Genomic DNA, 26729 nt, shown 5'->3' with positions numbered 1-26729 from the left:
ATGGTGAGTTGAGTAGTCTCCCCAATTAGGCTTGCATTCTCTCATTTGACATTACATGTGATATTGAAATGGGCCTACGGGCCATACTGCTTTCTGATAAAAGGCTTCGCCCAATAATATGAAATATGAAAAGGCTTGACCAGGTGTTATGAATATGAAAAAGGGCTATGGCCCAAGACATGTTGAGATTGGATTTGGGCTCAGCCCAACAGTCGTTATTGTTTTGAGCTCGAAAGGGCTTGTTGCACACTGAGTTTCCAAACTCACCCCTTTCCTTAACCTTGCAGTGAGCCTTGATGTGGGGACTTGGGCCGGAGGGGATTCAGAGTGGCCACGGTGATCGTCTTTGGGCTTTTAAATAAGTTTTGGTTTTTATTTAATTTCCTTTAATTATTATTTATTTTTGGGTTGTAATAAGGCCAATTTTAACTTTTCTTTTATTTCTTTTCGGGATTATTTTAATTTTAATAACTTTAAAATTGGTTAATAATTATTCAAATGGGCTAGACTTAGGACGTGTTTTCAAAACGATAATTGTTTTTAAAATATCTCAACGCCACGATTAATTGATTTATCAAAGACGTCCACTTAATCAAATTTAAACTCAGTATAATAGAAATGCTGGGCTCAATGATCATAACTTGGCCGAAACTTATTTATTCCAAAGTTATGGAGAACCAATCGGCAAAGTTGAAATTGCAGAATTAGATGATATATCGTGAATACAAGCACATCGATATGTACTTTTTCACCACGATTTAGTTGAACCATTACGCAAGTAAGTTCTAAAATTTCCTCACATATTTGTCGTTTTGATTTGTTTATCTTCTAACCAATTACACTTGTTTTTAACATAGTGAGTACAAACAAATTTTGAGATCTCGTGCAAGCTCTCGAAGATTGCAACATCGAGAGATTAATAAGTTATTCATAAAATCTTTTCATGAATGGTTAAATCAAACGGTATGTAACTAAAGTTAATAAGTTACATATAATCCCGAAATTTAGTTAATTATTCAATTTACTTTCGATTCAATAGGTTTGGAGTGGAAAGGACGTCAATGACGAAGTTAAATGGCTTTCCCAAGGTCCGAACAGAATAATAAAAAGATATAGTGCCTTCCTCATCAATGGATACAGATTTCATACAAAGTATCGTGAGAGAATGATGAGAACTCAAAATTGTGGAGTTATTGTTAATTCTTCAATTACAAGTTATGCTAGTGCTAGGGACAGTAATCTGGTTGAGGGTAATGTGGAGTATTACGGACTTCTTACCGACATTATTGAGTTGAATTACTATGGCAGATGGAAAGTTGTCTTATTTCGGTGTGATTGGGCTGATGTTAATACTGCTCGAGGAATTAAAGAAGATCAAATTGGTTTTACAATGTTGAATTTCTCTCGCTTGATTCACACTGGACAACAATTGAAGGACGAGCCATATGTATTTTCCTCTCAAGTGAAACAAGTTTTTTATTTGAAAGATCTAACTGATAAGGGTTGGTATGTTGTACTCCGGAACACCCTAGAGACTTGTTTGAAATGGATAATGGAAGTAGAGATGACATCGTCAAAAGATCAGAAACATTACCTTTTCCAGAACAAAACTTAAATGAAAATATCCCTAGTACTAATACACAACATCAATGGGTTCGACATGATGTGGATGAAGATATTTACGAATAATGATGCAGTAAGATTTTACAATATTTTAATTATATGTAATATTATAATTTTAATCTTTGTCATGTTATATAATTTAACTATTTTATATGTACTACTATTGTTGTAATTTGTTACTAAAACTTTAACTATTTTATGTGTATTGCAGGAAAAATGCATAGAAGAAGAGTACGAGATTTAAGTATTGTCCAGAATACTCCAAATTCGGAAGAAAGAAATAGTGAACAGCAGACAGTTGTTGGATCTTCGAATGTGCCGGAGACACTTGATGAGCTTGAAGAATTTCAAAGTAATGTTATGTTCATTTTACATGTGTTGACTTTTATTATTGAATTATTTGTCAATTTTAATATAATAATAGTATATCATTTTTCAAATTTGAAAGTGGTGGGACGCTGAGAGTTCGAGGACGACGCTACTTAGAGATTTATACGGCTTAGATCCTATCGAGCGTGTTAAAGTAAGTAGAAATACTCATGGTCAGCCTGTCGGATCTGAAGCTCGACTTTTAGCAGGCTATTTAGGCATTTTAGCACGAAATGCAAATATGTTGCCCATCAACTACGAATCATAGCATCACATGCCTGATAGCAACAAAAATCAGGCTCTCGCTAATATTAAGGTAACAAAATGTGAATGCAATTTATAATACTTTGGTTTAAGTTTCATTTATATTTACATTCTAAACTTATGTTTTTTTAGGAGAGATTTGCCTTAGAAGTCTCCGATGATTATATCAAGAAGGCATTAGGTAAAAGATGGAGAGACAATAAAAGCACTTTAAAGAAACAATATTTTAAGAAAGACATAAGCCTCGAGGAAAAACTGAGAAATGTTCCACCGGGAATGCTGAGGTATCAATGGGAAGATGCGGTTAGATTTTGGAATTCAAAGAAAGGAGAGGTATTGCGTATTTCCAAACTCTTATATATAGTGTTTACTATATACGTAATAATAATTTTATTATGTAAAACCGTGAGCGAGTTGGAACAAGCAGCAGGAAAAAATAAAAATTCAAGCACACGGCAGGGTCGAGAAGTTTTACTTCTGTAGCTGAGGCCGAGGTATTATGAATTTATTAATTCTTTCAAATATTAATAACTTTCTATTATTAAATAATATTCTTACTACTATATTGTAGGAAGTCAAATCCGGACAAAAGTTGGACGCCTTGACTTTTTGAGATTACGATAGGAAGAAAGATGGATCTCCTATGATATCCAAGTCGAGAAATTATGGTATATTCACTTAATAATATTTGATTTATTTTAAATATTTATAATCTTTAATTATAATTATTTAATTCAATTCATCATTAGTAGTTTTAAATAATGTTAAGTTATGTTGCATTCCTTTTTATTATATATTTCGTTTCTAACTCTTTAATTGATTTTTAGGAGAAACTAAAGGAGAAGAAGGCGGAATATGAAGCGATTGCTTCGAGTGATAGTTCGCTAATCTTGAGAACATTGATAACAGAATTATCACCGAAGTTTTGGGTCCCGAAAGGTACGGTCGGGTTCGATTTCAAGGATCCGTGTTACCCAGACCAATATTTTGGATCTGCTCCCAAAGAATTCATGCCTTCCAAAGTCAAGCTCAAGTCAAGTTCGAGGTTAAGAGACCAGATAGCTCAAATACAAGCGAACATGGTTGAGCAAATTGTTGAGGTTCAATGAAAATATGAAAACTCCAAAGAACAACTTAAAGCAGAGGCAAAGCAGAAAGGGAGGCGGTAATACAGAAGCGAGAGAGGCGAGGCACGAGCGATGGTAGCGAGCGAGCAAAAAGTACGATGACCTCCATTCTGACTTCAAAGAGATGATGCATATGTTTCAAAGAATCGCAAAAGCCGCTGCCTTAGACATTAGTTTTCTTATTGTAAGAATGTTTTTAAGTTTTGTCACGTTTAACATTATTGTAAAAATATTTTAAATTATACTTTATTTATTAATTATATCATATATCTTTAGTTAAATTTGAAGTATCATTTAGAATTAATGTTTTTGGTTGTATTTTTATGTTAAATTTGCTGTTTTTGGTTGCATTTTATATTATATTTGTTGTATTTGGTTGGATTTTAATGCAGGAAGGGTTGGATATTGGTGAAAAAAAATATTACAAATCTGCCAAAATTAGCGGCGTTTGTAGAAAAAGCGTCGCTAAAAGCCTTGACCTTTAGCGACGCTTCTCCCACAAACGCCGCTAAAAGCCTTGACCTTTAGCGGCGCTTCTCCCACAAACGCCGCTAAAAGCCTTGACCTTTAGCGGCGCTTCTTCCACAAACGCCGCTAAAAGCCTTGACTTTTAACGGAGTTTTTTTTCAATAAACGCCACAAATTTTTGTGGCGTTACCTATAGCGACGTTTTTTGCGGCTTTTTAGAAAGCACCGTTAAAAGTTTTAGTGGCGCTTAAAAGCGCCGCTAAAGGCTAAAAAAAGCGCCGCTAAAAGTCTATTTTCCTGTAGTGGTAGTCGTTTGCAAAGCTAGAGTAACCCTTTTTTACTGAAATGTAATACCAGTTGATCATTTGATTTATCCTAAGTAGGGCTATCCTCTTGAAAAGAGCTCACTGACTATAATAAATTCCATACCCATTAAAGGAGCCGATTCCATGAAAAATTTAGCATCATCAGGCAACAATGGATCGTTATACACTAGGATATCAGTATCATTCTCCAATCTCCATCCGATTCCTTTCACAAGCAAATTCTTGGCAGCAAGAGTACTCTTCCGTATAAGCGAAAGATTGTTGCCAATTGCTTCTTTATCACTTCCTTAGGCCATTGTTGCAAGAAGTATCCTCATTTCTCCATCAAATCTTCTTTTCTTTTAAAACCCCAAAAAATCCAATTTTCTTTTGCCTTGAAAACCACCAAAAAGAGGTTATTTTCCCATATAGTCTTGATGAGCATGAAAGTAGGCATTAGAGTAATGGACACAAAGCTTGGAATGATGAGCTAATTTCAAACTGATGGCGTAGTTGTTTCAGTCATTGTTGTTGGTTCTAGAGAAGGAAAAGTCTGGAGTAGTTTATCTGTGGCTTTTTTGAGTCACATTAGCGCCATTAACGATTAAATCTATCAAATGAAGGTTAATGGAAAATGCAAAATAATTTGTTTTAATCATTGAAAGTTCAATTGTATACATTTTCTTCATAAGAGATGAATTGAATTTTTTTATTTTTTTTTCTTTTACTTTTTAGCCTGGATTTTAATCATTATGCAATTGAGTCTATGTATATAACATAGATAATTAGACAAAGGGTTAGTACAAACGAAGATATCTAAATTTATATCTATTGTAATTAAAATTTTTTTATTTAACTAATACCTAAACGTAAAAATTACAAGTCAATTTATATTTATTTTATGTACTTAACTAACATCATTAGAATACGTAAAATGACCTACTATTGGTCGATAATATTATTCAACACTATATAAATATTTTATCAACTAAAAAAATAACAAGATGAGTTACCAATTTCTACTTAAGATTAGGTGTGAGTTGAAGTTAAAAAGAAAAAGGGTAAATTACATTAACAGTCACTCAACTTTGGAGTAACTAGCAAAACAGTCACATGAGTTTCATTTCAGTCACTCAACTTTGAAAAAATAACAAAACAATCATTTTAACCATTTTCCGTTACAGACGTAACGGAAAAGTGACATGGCATTTAACTGTGGACTAGCTGTCATTTTAAACAGTCATTTTTAACCCTAAACCCATTTCAGAGCCCTGGGTAGTAGAAGAAGAAGAGAAAAAGAAGAATAAGAGAAAAAATGGAGAAGAAGAGGAAAAGAAGAAGAGAAAATGGAAGGAGTTTTGTTCTGCAATAAAACTTAAAGACCGTAAACTAAGAATTGTTGAACACTTTGTATCGCAATTGCAGGTAGGAGTACATAATGAGATAGAACTTGAAGACTATAAATTAAGAATTGAAGATGCACAGAATGCAACATTTGCTGCCATGGATGAAGGGATAGTACTTGGTGGTGGTGCAACTTATATACATTTGTCAGAGCAGATTCACACAATAAAGAATTCAATGGAAGATTCAAATGAACAGATTGGTGCTGATATTGTAGCAAAAATATGACTCTATTTTGGAGTCAACCATCTATTTGCATGTATTGAGAAGTTATTGTCTATTGATTTTTCATTATCTTTTTGGTCTTATTAGATAGATCATGGATTAAATTTTGACATTTTTGTATGCTGGCCTTACAAACTGCTGTCTCTGTTTCTGGGGTAGTTCTAACCACTTAAGCTATAATAGTAGAGAAAATAAAGACACCCAAGCCTGTTGTCCCTCTTGCCTTAGGAATTAGTCCTTGAAAAAAAAGGGTGTAAAAGAAGATACTGGTAGGTTAAAGCTGAAGAAGAAGCCAACAAAAGTTGTATTTGCAATGGTTGAAACCAAGCTGAAAACTGGTTGGCTTGGTTCTCGAGAACCAAAATGCATTTATCATGTGCCTCAAATACCATTGTACATGAGTGCCTACTAAATTGCTTCCTTGTAGCTGCAGTACATTGTATTTTTCTTGCATCCCCAACAACCAACAGTTCAATTTTTTTAGCTGTTTGTAAATTTTATCACTATCTTATTAGTGTTAAACACTTTGCATCACAACTATAGGTGGGAGCACATTCGGATTAAAAGAAAAAGACCCGAATTTAGGAGATGATAAAAGATAAGGTTGAAGGAGAAAGGAGAGAAGAACAAGAAAAAAAAAAGCATAAGAAGACAAAGATTGAGGGAGAAGAAGATGAAGAGAAAGTTGAAAAGAAAAAGAAGAAAGAGACAAAAAAAGACCAATCATCTTTTCTTTTCTTTTTGACCTTTTGACTACTCGTCCAATGTGGCAATTTAACTGGCCACATCAGCTAATTAACTGGCCACGTCAGTTATCCCCTTAAGCCTGTGACGGAAAATGTTAATGAGTGACTAATTTGTCACTTTTCAATAACGTTAGTGATTGTTTTGTTATTTTTTTAAAGTTTAGTGACTGAAATGAAACTCAGATGACTGTTTTATTAACTACTCACAAGTTGAGTGACTGTTAGTGCAATTTACCCAAAGAATATAGAGTTACAAAGTATAAGTTTAACTCTGTATATATTAATCCGCACAAAAGTAAAAAACCTAAAACAGCCTCCCAAAACGGTGGGCGACTCCAAACAAGAAAAAGTCATAAGCAAGACGTACGATACGCTACTCTAATTTCTTTCATCCAGATCAGATCATCGCCAAACCCGCCATCTTCAGTTCCCGCAGAACTAAATTTCCTTTCAAACCTCTTAAATTTTACTTTTTATTCAAACCCCTCCATGGCCTCCCCTTCCGATCACTCTAATTCGTAAGTCTTTTCGAAAATTCTCCATTTTTCTTAAAATTTCCCCCATATGTTTGTTAACTATCTTTCATTTTCTTCTTTTCTGATTCTCGCCACTACGTTTTAATATTTGTTTTTAATATCTATTCACAGGGAAGTTGTTTATAGGAGGCAGAACAAAGGACCCCCTTTCAAGTTCCTAGTCCCTTTAGTCTATGCCCCTGTTCTCCCTTTAAGTAAGTCTACAATCTCTCTTGTCCTCCCTTTTTTGGGTGATTTTGATACCTGGGTTTTGTTTTTCAGATATAAGTCTTTTATGGGTTCTTAATTCTTTTTGCCTTTGTCAGTTCGACTTTCTTTGAGGAAGAACCCAGTTTTAAGGGACCGGCTGTTTACTATTGTGTTGGCTGGGGCTTTTATTCATGGTTCTTATTTGGTGTATCCTTATTATTTTTACCTTATTTTGCTTTAATTACTGTACCTGATTGTTGGTTCTCTGTTTCTCCCCCTTCCTCTTAATCATTCGTGCTTAAATTGTTGAGTGCCTGCTACTGCATATTCTTTTATGTGCTCCTAGTCTTTATGTAAATTGGAGAATCTTGTTCCATTTTCTATGATCTGAACGCTGTATGGTGTACACTTACATCAGTATTCCCAGTTTTGACTGTTTACAAGTATTGAGTTCAATGATGGCATGTGTGTTGTCTAATAAAATTGGTTCAACGCTAATGTATTGATAAATCATGGACCTGGGTATTTGGCTGAATGATAGATGCATGTATATTCCAGCTTTAAAAAGTTGGCTTTCCACATGTCTTGCAATGATGTCTACATGTAACTTATTATCAATAGGAGGTCATTTGTTTTCAACAATACATGTGTCTCTACAATGCATCATGCAGATGTTGCCTTTGAGAGATTAATTTATTTGATTGTAAAGAATGGAGATGCATATAAGCAAGATTGGGCTTTCTATTTGGATTCTTTATGCCTCTGAAGAATTTGTTTGGTGAGGAAAAATAAGGGAAAGCATTAAATCATCAGTACATTGGTTTCTCAAATGTTTTAAACTGAAAATTGATTCCCGTGAACTCCAATTCGTTTCATTTATTGTTAAGAGTGTCATTGCTTCTGGTTATATAGAGATTTTTTTAAAGAATTTTTTATAAGGGGGTAGATGTGCGGTGCAAGAGCCAAGAAATATGAAAAGATCATATTTTCTCACCAGTAGTAATGAAAATAGCGACAAGTAATCTAAATGTTAAGATTCATGCCTTATGCTTATGCTGTCAGCTAAAATAAGGCTCTATAACCAAGCGGACGATGATTGATTTCTATCTTACGAATCTAATATGCCTTCATTGATGTTCTGTCCTTCGGAAGCAGTGCATTCTATTTTTAAAAGTCATTCTACAACCTATCTCGCGTCACTTTAAGTTGCAAACTTATAATAATCACATTTGTAAAAGCAATGCCTTTGTGTTCCCTATTATTTTGTGGTGAGGCATCTCTCCAAGAGAAGGAAAAGGTTTAATTGTACTGTGATATCCTCGTTTTACTTATTAAAATGTGTTTCAAGGGAATGTTTCTCTTCCTTTTAACTGAACAACAAACAAGAAACGTAAAATGCATTTCAATATAGATGTGTGAGAACTGTGCAAGAGAGAGACATGCATTGAGAATTACAATATTGACTCTCTTAATTGTTCAATTTATTTGACATTTAACTTACAGCCTTGTTTTGCTTAATATTAATTATATGCTGAACATTTTCTATATATAGAACTTGTTCACTCTGCCTCCTAATAAAATTGCATACTTACATGCTACATGAGATATAAAATTTACCAGTCATCTTTCTTTCTTTCCTTTCGTTGGGGATTGGGTGGTGGGAGTAGGCAATCGGGTAATCTATGATATGCCTTTTAAAAACATGTCACTCATATAATAATTCATGGTTCTACAACAAGCTAGGAAATCTGGAGTCAGTTTATAATTGAGTTTTGTTTTGTTCCATTAAATACATCTGCATTAGTTAACCTTGTCATTTAGTTATGCTCCTTGTTCTCTGCTTTTCCTCTTCTGGTTTCTTTTCCTTGATAAATTTGCAGTTCGGATCTATATGATGCTGAGAGCAAGTGAACATTGCAGAGTCTGGCTTGAGGAACTGATTACCCCTCTAATAATTATTCTTCTATTATGCCTTAGAACAAGCTTGAATTGTATTCTTCTCATTCCTTTCATTGTGGGATGATAATTTGTATCTCACAGTTATAATTAAGTTAGGCGTAAGATTTAAAGCTTCATATTACGGAATTAGTTTCAATTTTAAAGAGAAATAAGATTGAGTGAGCTGCTTTTTTGTTAAACTGTAATTTCTTTATCGAATGTGATAGATGTGCAGGTCATGTCTATGCATTAGAAGCCGGAACTACAATGCTGTGAACTCTGCCTGATATTACAAGGTGAAATCGTTAGGTTTTAACGTTTTTAAAGAGGGAAAAAAAAAAAAAAACTACCATCCATACATTATTCATTGCTGATATGCATCATTATCAAGCAAGTAGTTATGTGGTATCATATACATGAATTGCTTTGCATCTAACTTTTGGGTGTGTAGGTTGGGTTTGAAGAGGAAAGGAAAACAAGTGGGTGGGTAGTTGTGTGGTGGAGCAGTGTTAAAAGTGGCCTTGGCATGATTCTTGCTTTCATTGTCACACGCAATTTTCATGCTTGAGAAATTTGCAAGTAGTACTTGGATCTTTTAAAGAGAAACCCTTGACGATGCCAAAGGGATGTTCTTTGACAACCCTTTTTGTGTTTTTTTTTTACCTCTGGTGCTTATTTGCGTATGCAAGGGTGGTTTGAAAGAGAAGGCAAAGTTTAACCATAAAAACTTAGAATGGACAAAGAAAGAGATGCATTATTTGCCGTTAAATTAAACGTGAAAAAAGAAAGCAACTTTATAGTTACATGATGAATCAAATATTATTTGACATGTTGGATTTTGATATGAATTTTTTCTGCTCTCCTCTTGTTTTTATCCCATCCCTACGAGGCAGCCACAAATATAATGGGAACAATTGAAAGAGAACTTAGCATATTCCTATTTTCTTTTTGGGTACGAAGCATATACCTATTTTTGATACTTGAATGGGTCTTAGTTAGCATATTTGGAGAATCTTTGACGGCTTATCGACAACTACCGTGGGTCTGGGATCCCGAACAACAATAAAGCAATGCAACATCTTAACACCATTTTTAATCCTTCATTTCTTCACTGTTTTAAGAGCAAGTGAAATCTGCAGATTAGGTCGTGACATATATGAATCATATTCACAATTTACAAAATAAAGATTCATATCAGATATTCAGTAATTACACATCATCATCCTGGAATATTCATTATCTAACAAAAAAATTTCAGTCCTTTGATAAGAATATTGAAAAATGGACATACAACCGTAAAGAAGAAAATAAATAATAGGTACAAATTTTAGCGGTGAATGGCGGAAGAGTGCCATAGAGCCTAGCGATCCTTGAAATCGGAAGCGAGTCGAGAAGCGATGGATGAATGATACATAATGTCGTGAAATGAGGAGGTGGTGGTAGTCATCATACGGAGCTGCCTGGCCTTATCTTCCGCGAAGCGAGCCGGGTAAAACTTTGTTCTGGCCCATTTTTGTCCCACGTCCGTTAGCGATTCGACTTGGCGTCTTTGCTTCACCTCAGTTTTGTTATCGGAATCAATGTAGTCGGGGTCGGACGGTAATCCAAACAGCGGTGCCCAGCAGTTGGTCGGGGTAGATAACGTAGTAGTTCTCCGGCGGTCGGAGTCCGGCTTAAGGTGAGCAGGAATAGCAGAGGCGTGGGTTCTGGAGGGACGGAAAGTGAAAAGATGGGTAGCCATCAACAAGCGTGGGCTAATGGGAATAGCGAGAAATTGCAAGTGAAAGTGAAAAGTCAAACATGAGAATGAAGATGTTATATACAAAAAAGATGGCGGAGGTCCTCGTATGTTATATGATGGCGTTGACGATTTTACCCTCTTTGTTTCCCAATTTTTTGATATAGGAATAGGATTACCATTTATTTATTTAGCATTCTTTTTTCTTTTCTTTATTTAATTAGTTTGCATAAGATTTTTTTTCTAAAAGAAAGAAGACTTCAATAGTGACTTTGGACCACCAGGTTGTCTTTTATGTTTGTTCGGACTTAAATTTCAGTGGTGTAAGTCTTTTGTAATGTTATTTTGGTCTAGTTTCGATTATATTTGTATTTGCATTTGTTTGATTTACAATTTCAAACGAGGAGTGTAGAGAAAATCTTATAAACCAGCTTGCACCCCTCATCCGCTGTTTATGGGTTATGGTTTGGTTTTATGTTTAGCCTATTCTATTCAACATCAAACATGTCTTGTGAGATATCTTAAGCAACCATTTGAGTTTAGAACATACACTAGATTACTTCATTTTCCTTTACATTCTTTGGTTTTCCTTTGCTCATTTAATTAAGGAAAACGTAATATTGTTATTTGATTTAAAGAAAAAACAAATGCGAAATTATGAGCAAGAAGGCAGTATTTACTCTCTCACTAGGCAACTAACTTTAAAAACGCATTCTCAAAACATGAAAGCATTAGATAATTGGGCCAAGGAGAGACCAAATAAAATTAAAATTCTAATTAAAACTTTTATCATACATTCGTTTGACACGGGTTTAAATTGTTACCCTATCCCACCCTTAATAAATATTGTATAAAAACAATTTAAAAATCCAATGGCTTGATTCGTCAAGTGGCGATTGTGATGAGGGATGAACAGAATTGCAGTTCTCCTAGAGATGGTGATGGGCTTCTGATTCGTCAAGTACAGGAAGTCTCAGGTAAGGAAAGGAGAGGTGAACGGCTTGATTGAAGCTTAGGAACTAACATCATGTTTGATCTACTGTAATAGTCATTCCATTACTGTTCAATTCAGTGATAACTAGTGATTCCTTCGTTTGATTCACCAAATCATTCATTCTACAGAATCGTCATTTATCTCTTATTACAATTTCTCCCATAATAAGCATTCCTCACCATATCCAAAGAATAACCTAGGAATAAAGAAAAAAAATTAGTATGTCATTGTTTTTATCTTTGTTAAGCAAGGTAGTAAGTACTGTACTGGAGAGTGTATTGTTTTTGTTTTGGTACTAGTATATACCAGAATTGGCATATTTTGGTGTACCGTTTTGGGTTATTAATGTTTTTAAATGTTTTTTGCATATACAAATTTATAATATAAATATTAATTTCTTGATAAATTATATATATTTAAATATTTTTCACATATATATTTATATTCTAAATTTTAGTTTCTATTTTGATTAAAAATAATTTATATATTAGGATACCCACTATGATTGCCATGTTATCTAGAACATTAGGGAGTTTGGCAGGTGATAGAATGCACGTAGGGAGGATATGAGGGTATATAATGGGAAGTGCGTTGAGATAGGACACGGTTGGAGGGTACAACACTGTTGGACTGATGGGAAGCTACCTTTTGAATTACGAAGATCCTCTAATAGGTAGGCTTAGGAGTATAGCATCTATTATCACCCTGCCAAGGGATCTTGACATAAGTTCTGACGTTATCCCCAATAGATTGATGGTCACATTATATTGGAAAACAACTGTTTAGCGACAGTGGCAATGTGATGAAATCATGTTTTGGCCCAAATTATTGTGGCGGTTTCGGGCTTAGGCCTAATACCTATTATTTATATAATAAAATTCTAAAAAATTGTAGGTGGTTTTGATTTAAATGGTGAAGTTAAATTAATGAAGAATATGATGTTTTGAGTTTAAATATTTTAAAATTTTTAAATTTATTAAAATATAAAAGATAGGTTCCTCAAAATAATATTTTTTAAAGAAATAAACTTCTAGTAATTAAATTAGGTGACTTAAAACATTGTTTATTAATGAAATAATTCATAATGAATAAGCTCACATTTAATGAATTTTATAAGGTCAAGCTCAAAACATATTGTCCCAAGTAACCATAGTCTAATTCGAAATAAAAATATTAAAATAGACAAAAAATACTTTAATTTTACTAATTTGATTTAGAATTCGTATTCAGACTTTATATTTATTTCTATTTGATCACAAGTCATTACGTATGGGCATATTTTACTTTTAATTTATTATATCTTAAAATTTATGAATTTTATTACACTTTTCAATTTAATTTTTAATAAAATGAATGGTTATAGTTTGAGTTATTTCGATAATAAAATATAATGTTTTGCATTTAAATTGACCGTTTAAATGGGGTGTGACGTTTTATACATTTAATGAAATTTAAATATTTTAAATATGTAGCTTTAAACCTTGAGACAAGACGTCATGTGACAGTGGATAAAAACTTAAAAAACAGAAATTGCTAAGCCAATTTTAACATTCATTGAATCAGACAAATTCATGCAATTGTGGAGCAGGCGATTTCGCACGATTTGGCTTCCCTGTCTTAATATTAGATTGGCGGAGAAGAATCTATCAAGGAAAACACATGTTTTCCAAACGTTTCCAATATGTTGGATCATGAAATCAGTTTGGACCAAACTCCTGCCTTTCATCTTTGTTTTCTTTTATATAAATTAAATTTACTCTAATCCTTCTCAACTTTTCTTTTTATATAATATTAGGGGTAAAATGAGTAATACGGTTTGAATACATATCAAATAAATGTTTGACAAGATCACCATTTCATTCAAGTTAAGACCCAATTTTTAAAATTGAAAGACATATAATCTTTTAAGCTTTTAAAATTAAAAGATATTATGTATTTAAATATGTTTAAATTTATAATTTTTAAGTTTTTTCTTTTGTTGAGAAATGGAACGATAATTAAATTAAACTAAATAAGAGTTTGATATATAGGTACCCCTAAGTATCATCTATAAGTAAATGGGCTAAACAAACGAGTGAGGTAGAAAACAAACAAAAATAGTCATTCACAACAAGAATATCCGAGGGAGAGGAAGGTTGAAAATTACTCCACAAACAAGCAAGTGCATCTGCACATTTGTTCCCCTTTATGAAAGACATGAATTAATGAGTTAGAACTCATAGAATAAAAGACATCTTGCAATGAGTAATCGGAGGAGAAAACAAAATATTAGTAGCAAAGCTACTTTTCATAAAGTGTATATATGTGGTAGCATCCACTTCTATCAGTAATCAAAGACCATCTCGAAGGATCCACAATTTCACTTCAACACTGGTTGCTCTCAAGATAAAAAGATAGGATCCGAAAATCCAATCCCTAAAATGGTCATGAATGAGGGTCCCTACTCCGGCCTTCCTTGGAGCACCAAGGGATGAGCCATTCATATTCAATTTAAACTATTCGTCTAGCAGAGGTTTCCAAGAAATAGGGAAAAGCTTAAGAGGGATGATAGGTGCTAAAAGTAACATGTTTTAATATTGTTCTTAATACGGTTCTTGGTGATTATTCGATGTAAATTGTGAATTTTATGCTCCCAATCCTTTAAATTCATGTTTTTATACTTAGGAGAGCATTTGGAAGTAAAATGAGCGAAAAACGAGTGAAAATCAAAAAATCATAGTGAGTTACAAGAGCCACACGGGCTGGACCCTTCCACACGTACTGGATACACGGGTTGTCACACAACCATGTGCCAGACCATATGAAAATTGTGAATCGCACTCCAAACTTGCGGGAAAGTGCATTTTTTAAGTTTTTCGGGCATTTTAAGACCTATTTATGAAAAAATAAGAAGAAATGAGGGAATTGTCATAGAATATTCAAGAAAACAAATTAAAAAATACCATTGAAGCTGATTCTAAAGCAGATTTCCATCAAATTTGAAGATTCCCTTTTGATTTCTTTGAAGATTATCATGAGTTTTTTTATTTCTTATGGTTATACTGTATTTTGGATATTTTCATTTGCTAGCATAAACTAATTTACTTAATACCTAGAGGAGATAGTGCAATGAATTCACCAACTCTCGCAACAAATCTCTGAACAAATCCTTCAAAGAGTCTAGATTGGCAAAAAACTAGGGCATTTCGACATAGCTAAATTTTCCAGGAGGAGAAGGTTAATACAATGGGCCAAGGGACTTGAGAGCTCCAAACCCATTTATTGGAGGGGATATTAGCTCGAATCCAATTATCCCAAGTATTAAAACAAAGAGGGATGAAATTAAAGTGAGCATAAATAGAATCTCATAATTGCTTTGATCGTTGGCAGTCTCGGAGGAGATGTTGAATACTCTTTAGGGCACATTCGCAAAGAGGGCACAAAATTGGGATATCTAAACCATGCTGAGCAATGAACTGTTTTGTTGGGGGAGCTTGGTGCCAACATTTCCAGAGTTAAAACTTCAACTTGAGGGGAAGCTTAGCTTCCCATAAAGAGGACCACAAGTGATTGCAGTTACGAGGAGAAATTGAAATCCGGTTGAGAGCTAGGGAATACGCATTAACAAGGGTGAAAGATCTAGAAATTGAAATCCGATAGCTATATTTTTCTAGATTTTATATATAAAAAAAATTCATAATTCATAAAAAGAATAATTTTTATCGACGAGTGATTAGGGGTGAGTATTCGATCGAGTCGAGTCGAATCGAGTCAAAAAATTTTGAATTAGTTGAGTTGACGAATCCTATTTTAGTAACTGAACTCAATTTGAATTTTGTTCGAATCGGATCAAGTCGAGTCAAAAAATTTCAAGTCAAGTTGAGTAGAGTTAACGAAATTTATTATTTATACTCAATGTTGTGTTTACATGAACCGATTATTTAACTAGTAAACGAAGTACAAAATTATTTAACTATATAGACAATATAATGATTTTGACTTTTAACTTAATGAGTAAACATTTATCAAAATAATGTAGTTTTGCCTTTTAATTTAATGGTTTTGACTTTCAACTTTAAAAAAGGTAAACATTTATCAAAACGATGTAATTTTGTCTTTTCTTATTCTGATTTTTGGATAAATAGAATTATATAATTCATATTCGAGTTAAACCGAAAAACTTAATTTTTTATTCGAGTTGATCCAAATAACTCAAACTATTTAATTCAAAATTTGAAAAAATTATCGAATTTTTCAAATCAAATAAGATTTTGATCACCCTTACGAGTGATATCAATTCAATCAAATACTTAAAAAATAATATTTTAAAATTATTATATATAGGAATATCTGAATCAATAGAATGATAAAAAAAAATTAGCACAGCCGTTTGGACTTCAATATTGTAATGATCACAAGATCAATAAAAAAACAATACCTACAAGATCCGATTAACCAACCGACCTTCTTAATATAGAAAAAAAAGGGCCTTCTTTGTATTCATAAAGTATAAATGAATGAATAATTAATTAGTCCACTAATGTGTTTACATGTCATGAATTTCCCCATATATATATATATATATATACACGTTGACTTTATTTCTGTAATTATATAACTTAATTCACATCTACATGTTGGAACACTTAAATAAACATCCATTAAATATGTATGGATAGCGTTTATTGTTAGAAGGACTTGTAATATTTTGTGAAATTTCTCTTCAGGAAGGAGATAGTCAACTCTTTTTTGCCTTTCGACTTAGAAAATTGGACAGCTTGAGAGGGCATGAGTCATATAGCCATGCTTGACCTTAATATTATTAATAATTTCAACAAATGCCAAGTAAATATATTGTAAATTCTAAAATTTTATAAATAAAAAAAGTTAAGTCTGTAAATCATACCAATTTTCTAATTTAAGCTTCGTATGTCAATGTATTGAAATACCTATTACTTTTTTGATTTAATTTGTCTAAAAAGGGGAATAAATGAATAGAAAAGGTGACAAATTACTTAAAATGTGACACTTATCAGTTCCTAAAAGGAAACCTAACACTTACCATATATGAAAACAACAGTGATAAAAAAAAAAAGTTTCTCGCCTATGTGCATATTTATAAGTGGATAAAACTGATTTTGAATTAAGTTTTTAAATAAATTAATTTATAATTTATATTAGATGTCACAAATTTATTCCTCTGACAGGTTTTTCATTAATCATTACAATTTTTAAAATTTTTTTTTTTGGATTTAAAAGAGTCACACACTGCTGTAATCTAATTTTATTAATTGAGTACTGTTGAATCGTGAAACTGAATCCTTTAAATTGATTATTTATTATAAATAGTAAGTAGATATGATTTGATAATAATACCAAACTGAGTCAGAAAAAAAAAAAAAAGGCTTATAAATAATTTAGAGATTTAAAACATTATAGGAAAGGGCCAGAAGAGAGTGCGTCTTTGAAGGAGAAGAAGGTGGGGGGTGAGAGAGAGAGAGAGAAGACATCAACTATGGATAGTCTGATTAGGAACAAAGGCGTATTTCGGGTGTCAGTGTGTGGACAAGAAGAGGTTGAACATCTCTCTAGAGAGAGTAGCCATTACAGTCTATCCACCGGCATACTTCCTTCGCTTGGTGCCCGAAGTAACCGTAGGGTCAAGCTCAGGAGTTCCATCATTTCTCCTTATGATCGCCGTTACAGGTCCATATAACAAAAACCTTCGTTTTTTTCTTCTGTTGTTTGTGATTCTGGGTTTTTATTTATTTATTTATTGATGAGCTAATTTTCATGATTCATTTTCATCACCTTCTCTAAAAGTTTTAGAACTCTGGGTTCTTCTATTTTTTTTTTTAAATTCCCTTAATGTTGACTTAAGGGGTCTGTTATGGGGGGATTACGATCATCATACGTATAATAAATTCCTTTTTTGTTTTCGGGAAAATCACGACATTGAATCTCGTAAAACTTGTTTTGGAAAATACAAAGTAAAACAAATCCATCTTATTTGCTGAGTTGTTCAATGTTATTTACGTCTTGCTTACACTTGTTCTTTAGCGAGAAAAGCAAAGAGAGTATTCTGTTCACAATATTCCATGCGACTATGAGGCTGATTTTTACATTAACGCCATTCTTTGGAATCTTGGCTTACTAAAGTTTGTTCCTTTTCGGGTTTTTATTTATTTGTCTTTCATTTTTCACTATTTTAATTTTCTTTCGGTCCTTGACTTTTTTTGCCTTTTGTTTTCTTGTTTGCCATCTGTTTTCTTCCTTATTCTTATCCTTAATATCGTTTATTTTATTTTGTTTTGTTGTTGTTATTAGTACTGTTATGGTTTTGTTATACTTGTTGTTGGGGGGTATATATGAAAAAGGACTAGTCTGACATCAGAATCTCTAATGGTGCTGTGGTTAAATGGTTGAACATATTACTGATACTACTTTGTTATGTTAATTTGTTTCTTTGGTTTGAAAGGTAATAAGCAAATTCAAAGTCCATAAAAAGGATTAAATGATGACTGGAATTTATATAATTATATTGACTCTTGCAGGGTATGGGAGACTTTTTTGATTATTCTGGTAGTCTACACAGCTTGGGTATCACCCTTTGAATTTGGATTCATTAGAAAACCAGAAGCACCACTCTCCATTATTGATAACGTTGTTAATGGATTCTTTGCCCTGGATATTGTCCTTACCTTCTTTGTTGCATACCTTGATAAAGCTACCTATCTACTCATTGATGATCCAAAGAAGATTGCTTGGAAATATGCTAGTTCCTGGTTGGCTTTTGATATTATATCCACAATACCATCTGAATTAGCTCAAAAGTTCTTCCCTAGGCGAGTGCACTCTTATGGCTTATTTAATATGCTTCGCCTTTGGCGTCTCCGTAGAGTTAGTGCCTTGTTTTCCAGGTATCACCTAACTCTCTAACTTCAATAATTGTGAGAGCTCTGTTTATTGTTCTCCACTTATTTGATTGTGGCATGTCTTATTGTTGCTTTTTCAATAGATTGGAGAAGGACAAGAACTACAACTACTTTTGGGTTCGATGTGCTAAACTTGTTTGTGTGAGTACAACAAAAAAGATACGAGACAATTAACCCTGAATTTTATTTCTATTAATGCAGCATTCATGAGGCTCTGGATGGTTCTTTTGCAGGTTACACTTTTTGCTGTTCATTGTGCCGGATGTTTCTATTATCTTATAGCTGCACAGTATCATGATCCCGGAAGAACATGGATTGGAGCATCTCTGGGAGAAAATTTCCTCGAACAGAGCTTGTCTATTCGATATGTGACATCGATTTACTGGTCCATCACTACACTGACTACTGTTGGCTATGGGGATTTGCATCCTGTGAATACTAGGGAGATGATATTTGACATTTTCTACATGCTTTTCAACCTCGGATTGACAGCATATTTGATTGGTAACATGACAAACTTGGTTGTCCATGGAACCAGCCGAACTAGAAGATTTGTGAGTGACATCTTTATAGTTTATCTAGCTAATCAACTAGCTTCGAGTTATTTTTTCTTTTCGATGTGGGTGTGTTAACTTTTGAGTTACCTTAGTTCTGCTATTTTGTTCTTGGCGATATTGGATTTTCTTTGATAGTTTTATTTGTGTTTTTGGCTCTCAGAGGGATACCATTCAAGCTGCCACAAGTTTTGCTCAAAGAAATCAATTGCCTCCCCGCCTGCAAGATCAGATGCTTGCACATTTATGTCTGAAGTTCAGGACAGATTCGGAGGGGCTGCAGCAGCAAGAGACTCTCGATGCCCTTCCCAAAGCCATCCGATCAAGCATTTCACATTATCTTTTCTACTCTCTTATGGATAAGGTGTACTTGTTTCGTGGCGTTTCTAATGACTTACTTTTTCAGCTGGTAATACAGTGGAAACAATGCTTATGCTTTTGTACTGAAATTCTCTTCTTTAGTTTTCTTCTTTTCAATATCTTTATCCATCTTTATGAATAAATGTCTTAAGGTATCAGAGATGAAAGCTGAATATTTTCCTCCAAAAGAAGACATTATCCTGCAGAATGAAGCACCTACAGATTTCTACATCCTTGTCACCGGTGCTGTGGTAAAAAGCCTTGTTTCTTGTTCAAATTTCTGGTTATTCCATTTCAGGATTTATGATATCCTATTGAAACTTAATTTTGTTTCTCAAAGTAGTCACTGATGTTTTGTATTGCTCCCCAGGATCTAGTGATTCTAAAAAATGGAGTAGAACAGGCAAGTTGCATTGCTCAAACACTAGCCTTATCGATCAGTAATCGATTAATGGATGCCAACTGAATCAAATGCCAACTGGTTTCAGGTTGTTGGAGAGGCAAATACAGGTGATATCTGTGGTGAGATAGGTGTACTTTGTTATAGACCGCAGCTCTTCACGATACGCACAAAACGATTGTGCCAACTACTACGTCTAAACCGTACTACATTCCTTAATATCATTCAGGCCAATGTTGGAGATGGGACCATAATCATGAATAATCTCCTTCAGGTATACCTCATGTACTTAATGATATAACCTGACTAAAATAATCCAATAAATTGCTTTAATCTTAATGTCATTGAACAATGTAAGCAGTAAATTATCAAATATTGTTCCATTATGATGGAATGGGGAAGGCCTCATGAAGAAAAAGCTTTTTACATGTTCCGAACTATTGAAATTCTTTTTTGGGCAGCATTTGAAAGACATGAATGATCCAATTATGCAAGGAGTCTTAATCGAAACGGAAAACATGCTAGCTCGTGGGAGAATGGATCTACCTCTCAATCTTTGCTTCGCGGCACTCCGGGGAGATGATCTGTTGTTGCATCAGCTGTTGAAAAGGGGGCTTGACCCTAATGAGTCAGACAACAGCGGAAGAACAGCTCTGGTTTGTTACACTCTTCAGCTATTGATTTGGTCATCTCCTCAATTCTTTAGTACTGCAGCAGCGCTAATCTTATTTTATTTTCTATAAAATTAGCATATAGCAGCATCGAAAGGAAGTGAGAACTGTGTTCTTCTTTTGCTGGATTATGGTGCAGATCCTAACGGCAAAGGTACTCTCCAGTCTGTCTTGTTGAATTTTGTTTTCCTCTAGGCAATTCTTGCGGTTCTTAGTTCATTACTCTCACAGGTACCCTTGATAGCTAATGTGGAAATTCTTAACAAATATTAAATCATTGCATGCACATCAGTTACTTGTCAATTCATTTTAACATTTATTTATTTGTATAATTTAGATGAATAATGGTGTTAAGTGTTGACTTCTGCACATGCTAGGGGGAAAATAATCATATTACCTATCCAAACAAATAAACAAACCCCATATGTTGATTTATTAACCCACATTTCACCTCCAAAACTGAAAAGCTCTTCTACTTTGATGCCGGTTTCCTAAAATAACTAAGGAGTTAAAAGAAATGTTTTACTTTGCTTTATAATGTCTGGTACAAATACCTTTTGGGTTTTTTTTTCATCTTTTGTACAAATGAAACTGCAACTTGAGATAGGGGAAGAGCTGCAATTGCGGATGTTGGGATTTGAACCCCAAACCTGTTGGATGTCACCTTTCAAAGACAATTGTATAAACCAATTGAGCTAAGCTCAGAATTCTGCTCTTCTGGTTTTAATATTGCCCAACAACTGTTTGATATCATCCTCATTTTTTTAAGTCGGTTATTGTTCTAACATGGTTATTGTTCTAACATGAAGTCATATATATATATAAATATAAACAAAGAGCCCAAAAATGTCAAACAAGATTATCTTGTCAAGTGTTTTTATAGTTGACTTTTCTGTTTTATAACATGTCACTGTTTATGAATCTATGGGTGTAGGAATTCATGTTTGTTACTTCATGATATAAATTTGCACTCGTCATTAGATAGAACAGCCAAAATACTTATTTGGTTTGAACCTTTCAAGATACTCGGTCAACCGTTTCTTCGAGCAATAGGAAATGCTTTGAGTTTTACTTTATGATTCCACTGATTTGTTTGATTTTTATGCAGATTCGGAAGGAAGTGTCCCACTATGGGAAGCAATGTTAGCTCGCCATGATAAAGTTGCCCAACTGCTGAAGGATAACGGGGGAAACATCAATGCTGGAGACGTAGGCCACTTTGCGTGCACTGCTGCCGAGCAGAATAACTTAAACTTGCTCAAGGAAATTGTTCGTTATGGGGGCGACGTCACATGCCCGAGGAACAATGGTTACACAGCTCTTCATGTTGCTGTTTGTGAAGACAACATTGAAATAGTCAAGTTCCTTTTGGAACAAGGTGCTGATATCGACCAACCTGATGTTCATCATTGGACCCCAAGGGATTTAGCTGAGCAACAAGGACATGAAGAAATAAAGATGATATTTGAACCAAGTAAAGAAAAGAAACCCCAATCTGTCATGTCGGTTCCAGAGAAGCAGCAAACACGTTATCTTGGGAGGTTTACGAGCGAGCCGGTCATTCTGCCTGCAGCAACCACGGAAACAGATGGATCCTGGAGCCAATCCCGTCCGAGGCGTAGGACTAGTAACTTCCACAACTCTCTGTTTGGGGTAATGTCATCTGCACACAACGTGGAGAGTGATTTATTGCTGTCAGTTAATCAACCCAAGGCTGTGAAGCATTCTGTTGTTAACTCTGCTAGAGTGGTAATTAGTTGCCCGGAAAAGGGAGAAACCACCGGAAAACTCATTCTACTTCCGGGGAGCTTTCAGGAGCTACTTGACATTGGTGCTAAGAAATTTGGGATCTTTGGTGCTAAAATTATGTGCAAAGGAGCTGAAATTGGTGATGTTGAGGTGATTAGAGATGGTGACCATCTTGTTTTTGTTAATGATGGTGAAATGCTACAAGAGACCAACAACCAAAGCTCCTAATACGATGCGTTTTCAGAGACCATAGCTGCACTTTCTTCTTCCAAGTTCCATCTTATATTATCCTGGTTGAGTTTGAGTACCGGATATATGTTTGTCCAACAGGGGTATATTCAAAATTTTGCATGTTCTTTTCATATATTCAAAGGATTATCCTCTCATACCATGTCCTAACATGTATTAAAATAATCCAAGTGAGGGATACAAGTACTTGAGGGGAAAAAATGAAAAATCAGGAAACAGGGGGTTCCACTGGGCGGAGCTTGAGCGCTACTTTGCAATAATATTTATAAACATTTTACATTTTTCAAATTTAGAATCTGAAAAATCTGAGCTTATCCTTGGTGCGTGCACTGAATAAGGTTTTGTAATTTGTAAACATATCCATGCTATGTCAAGATGTCCAGCTTGGTTCAGCCTCCATTACATTATTTGAACAATTATTTTACATTTTCAGGTTGTACATTCTTGGATGCTAATGCTAATGCTAATCCAGAAGCTTTTTATATATATTTTCCTTGTACGCAGAATTATTTAGAAGGTTCAAATATCTCTCACAAACTTTCATTTTGTTATATTCGTGCTCTAGCTTGGATACATGACAGCATGTGGAATGACCCATCACCTTGTATCTTTAGTAGTGACCATCTAGTTGGCCCTCGGTGATGATTGTCCGATTGGTCATACATGATTAGCCACTCACTTTGGGTCTCCAATAGGCCACTTGCTTTTATCCTCCAAAGGGACCATTGAAGGACCACCAATACATAACAATCTCGTACTACTATAGCAAGGAGAATGTCAAGATAGGACCATATAGTACTACGCTTGACGACAACTGACATGTAATGGTCTTGCCACCTAGTCGACCACCCAAGTAACCTATCATTTGTATTGTCGGTGACATGTAACTACTAGACAAAGGGACCCCCTATATATACCTCTACATACAAGATATCAAGGATCTTCGTCCAAGCATTCCCACCTAATAACTCAGTGTTCTTCAATCTTCCCCACTCCTTTCTCCTTTCTCATCCTCCTCCTTTCTTAGTTCTCTCCTCTGGCTCTTCGCCTATCACAAGTGAACCAGCTTCATTACAACCTCCATTTCCTCCTCATTGTTTCCTCTACTTTTAATTCACTTTATATACAATTGGTATGATAAGCATGGACCGAAAACCATGGCTCATTCTTCAGCTGATACACTTGTTAGTCAAGAAAACCTTAACCCAAAGCTCCTTCCATCCCAAGCGCAAACTCAACCACATGTTCAAATCACCAAAGAACCACTTTTTAACCTTAACTAAATGCCTAACACCACTCTCAACCTTTACCAGGAACCTCCTCCATTCTCCCTTGAGATATTTACTGTTATCTACCCTACTAACTAGTTTCCTTTTTCACTTTGGTGGTATACTCAACCTCCTTAAGGCAATTCCACCACCACTTTTGTGGACCAAACCTCTCCACACCCTAACTTCAGTTCTCAACAACAGTTCACTAAGATGCAAGAGGAGATGCAGTGCCCTGAGGCTTATCTATTTGAGTAGCAATGCCTATATCAAGAATAACAGGAGCGTCAACACCTGTTAGACTTGAAAAATGCTTAAAATAGACAGCTAATTAAAGAGTTTAATGCAGGTAGGGACCCAACCAGACATGACACCAACCTTAGGAGGAAGAAACTGCCTAATTCATTCTCTACAGACAACAGGGTCAAAGGTAACTCGATGACCCTCTGATGACAATGTTTTCCTGATAGGTTCTCAAGGCAGAGGTCTCTGTGATAATGACACCCTTTTGGAAGAGTAAATGTAAGAATTGAAGAAAGAATAATTATACGAATTCTGGGGGGAATAATGTTGGGAAATGTGCCCACATTGTAGTAAACGTTTAATTATTTTCTATATTTTTGAACAATGAATGAATAGATAAAGTTAATTTCACATTTCACTATTACGTCTTTTGTGTTTCTGTCTTTCATGTTTTGCATGCATAGCGAAATTGTGATAAACAAATATTAGCTCATTGATTGTCTAAGTTCATACTGATGATAAGTGGCACTATAAGAACGTTTACATTACGAAAAAGATAACTTACTTCACTAGATAATCTAAATGAGTTCGTAATCCCGTAAAAGAATTAAAGTGAGCATTTGATTCAAATACGTAGAAGGATTATTATGTCATCTATAGTTCCAATTGGGGGTATGACTAGTCTTGGCTACCGGAGCAGTTGATTCTACAGGTAGAGACATAGATGTATTCATTAGAAGAATGATACATTGGACTAGACCTAAGATGAATTAATTCTGAATCCATTTGTAAATTAATTCACTTGTGACGTTCATGGTGTGATTTACCTAAATCCTGAATTAGTCACTGACCATGTGTATGTAACTCATGTGCTTGGATATAAGTGGAAGCTTATACTTTAAAGATGATCAAACCCATAGCTGGTATGTAACATCCCAAGATAAGGCTTGAAAGTTTTAGCCACACTAGTGAGAGTTCGTTGATGCTTCGGCGAACTAAGAGTTTCCCAAACAAATTCCAGCAAAAAAGTTCAACAGTGTTTTGGTGAACTGATGCTCGTCAGAAGGATCAGTAAGAAGTTTGATAAAAGAGTTTTAGTAAGAATCAGTAAGCAATATATGCTAAAAGATACAATGGGATTTTTCCAGATTCATTGAAATCATGTTCGCTAGTTTGTTTGGTAAGCTGGAGTTTGCCAATCTGTTTGGTGAACCAGGGTTCGCCAGGTAAGTTATGAACTAGGGGTTCGCTAGTCAAAGTCGAAGTTAGACTCAAATTAGGAAATAAATATATGATGTATCTAGGAATACTTTTTGTGCAAGTAACACATTTCCTAAGCAAGTAGGGCATCCTAAGATTTCTAAGAGACTTAATGCTATAACTACGACCCTTATTCCATGAGAATTCTCTCATCGATATTATTTGTCAAGTCTCTGTTTCGAATTAAGTTCATAGCAACCAAGGTAAGCTTTTATCCTGTTAGGGTTGTTTGTATAGAAAACTAAGCTCGCCTGCATATGTGAATTCTATAAGCTTTGCCTGTTTAAGTAATTTGTGTGTCTATATGTGTTGTGAACCAGTCGGACCATCAATCAACAATGATAAAGGCAAAGCTAAACTCGTTTAAATTCTCAAGCTTTTTTTTTGCTGAGTGGTTTAGAATTACCATGTGTGTGCAAACTGTTATATTTCTTTTTTTTTTTTTGAAATTTTTAAGGTTTCCAAACTAAGCTCCAAGAATAAGTTTTTCTGAAACTTTGTTTTTAAGTTCAGACACTTTGTTTTTAAAATATGGCTTGAAGTCATGTTTTTAAAGCTATGTTTTAAAAATAAGTTTTACACGTGCTCCTATAAGAGCTTATGTTTTGAGATGTATTTTTAACATGCAGTTTTATAAATTGTGTTTTTACTCACTTTGGTGCGAGCTCTATGAGCAAGTGTTTTCAAGCAAGCTCTTTATGCGAGCTCTATGTGATAGTATTTTGTGCGTGCTCCTTTTCGAGCCCTTATGTTGGATATAATGACATGCCATAGAATTGTGAGTACTCACCATAATTTTTCTATGATTTGGGCGTTGAAGCCTTGGGACATGTGAAAATAAGGGAATGTCGAGCTATGCTCTATTCAATGAGACATGTTAGCGTACAGAAGAGTGTTTAGCTGATGCTACACTTAAGAGACATGTTTAAAACTCTTTGAGTCATTCTGAGGTGTTATAAGAAGATCCACATTATCCAACAGATTCTGATAAGACAAATATGGGCGATGACATATCTTATGTTCCTTTATCATTCTGATAAGACAAGTATGTGAACATATTTCATGTTATACAAGATTCATTTTCAAACAAGCTAAGTTTTCAAGTATGATTTTCTATAAGAACAAATGAAACTAT

The 26729-nt window shown here is 34.4% G+C and overlaps 3 protein-coding genes across 3 annotated transcripts; 2 read left to right on the top strand and 1 right to left on the bottom strand.

Annotated features, from left to right (window-relative positions):
* The first annotated feature begins 6828 nt into the window (after positions 1-6828).
* Positions 6829-9394, top strand: LOC108484112 (uncharacterized). Its single transcript, XM_017787780.2, has 4 exons — positions 6829-7049; positions 7179-7261; positions 7373-7463; positions 9137-9394. The coding sequence occupies exons 1-4, from the start codon at positions 7021-7023 to the stop codon at positions 9165-9167; spliced, it is 234 nt and encodes a 77-aa protein (XP_017643269.1). The 5' UTR covers positions 6829-7020; the 3' UTR covers positions 9168-9394.
* A 964-nt stretch (positions 9395-10358) lies between these two features.
* Positions 10359-11089, bottom strand: LOC108484111 (uncharacterized). The gene has a single exon (XM_017787777.2). The coding sequence runs from the start codon at positions 10933-10935 to the stop codon at positions 10555-10557; it is 381 nt and encodes a 126-aa protein (XP_017643266.1). The 5' UTR covers positions 10936-11089; the 3' UTR covers positions 10359-10554.
* Positions 11090-17056: 5967 nt separating this feature from the next.
* LOC108484171 (potassium channel AKT1-like) lies at positions 17057-23111 on the top strand. The gene is made up of 11 exons (XM_017787863.2): positions 17057-17611; positions 18460-18825; positions 18924-18981; positions 19074-19394; positions 19558-19803; positions 19907-20005; positions 20125-20157; positions 20243-20428; positions 20616-20810; positions 20904-20979; positions 21934-23111. Exons 1-11 carry the CDS (start codon positions 17421-17423, stop codon positions 22800-22802), a joined length of 2640 nt encoding a protein of 879 aa, XP_017643352.1. The 5' UTR covers positions 17057-17420; the 3' UTR covers positions 22803-23111.
* The last annotated feature ends 3618 nt before the right edge of the window (positions 23112-26729 follow it).

Source organism: Gossypium arboreum, chromosome 6, assembly GCF_025698485.1.
Source record: "Gossypium arboreum isolate Shixiya-1 chromosome 6, ASM2569848v2, whole genome shotgun sequence".
NCBI lineage: Eukaryota > Viridiplantae > Streptophyta > Magnoliopsida > Malvales > Malvaceae > Gossypium > Gossypium arboreum.
This window is presented reverse-complemented; position numbering and strand designations above follow the sequence as displayed.

Coding starts and splice junctions, on each gene's coding strand:
- LOC108484112 (XM_017787780.2), top strand. CDS start 7,021: ATGGCCTCCCCTTCCGATCACTCTAATTC. Junction 7,050..7,178: donor CCTTCCGATCACTCTAATTC/GTAAGTCTTTTC, acceptor ATCTATTCACAG/GGAAGTTGTTTATAGGAGGC. Junction 7,262..7,372: donor TGCCCCTGTTCTCCCTTTAA/GTAAGTCTACAA, acceptor TGCCTTTGTCAG/TTCGACTTTCTTTGAGGAAG.
- LOC108484111 (XM_017787777.2), bottom strand. CDS start 10,935: ATGGCTACCCATCTTTTCACTTTCCGTCCCTCCAGAACCCACGCCTCT.
- LOC108484171 (XM_017787863.2), top strand. CDS start 17,421: ATGGATAGTCTGATTAGGAACAAAGGCGTATTTCGGGTGTCAGTGTGT. Junction 18,982..19,073: donor GATGTGCTAAACTTGTTTGT/GTGAGTACAACA, acceptor GTTCTTTTGCAG/GTTACACTTTTTGCTGTTCA. Junction 20,158..20,242: donor TAAAAAATGGAGTAGAACAG/GCAAGTTGCATT, acceptor AACTGGTTTCAG/GTTGTTGGAGAGGCAAATAC.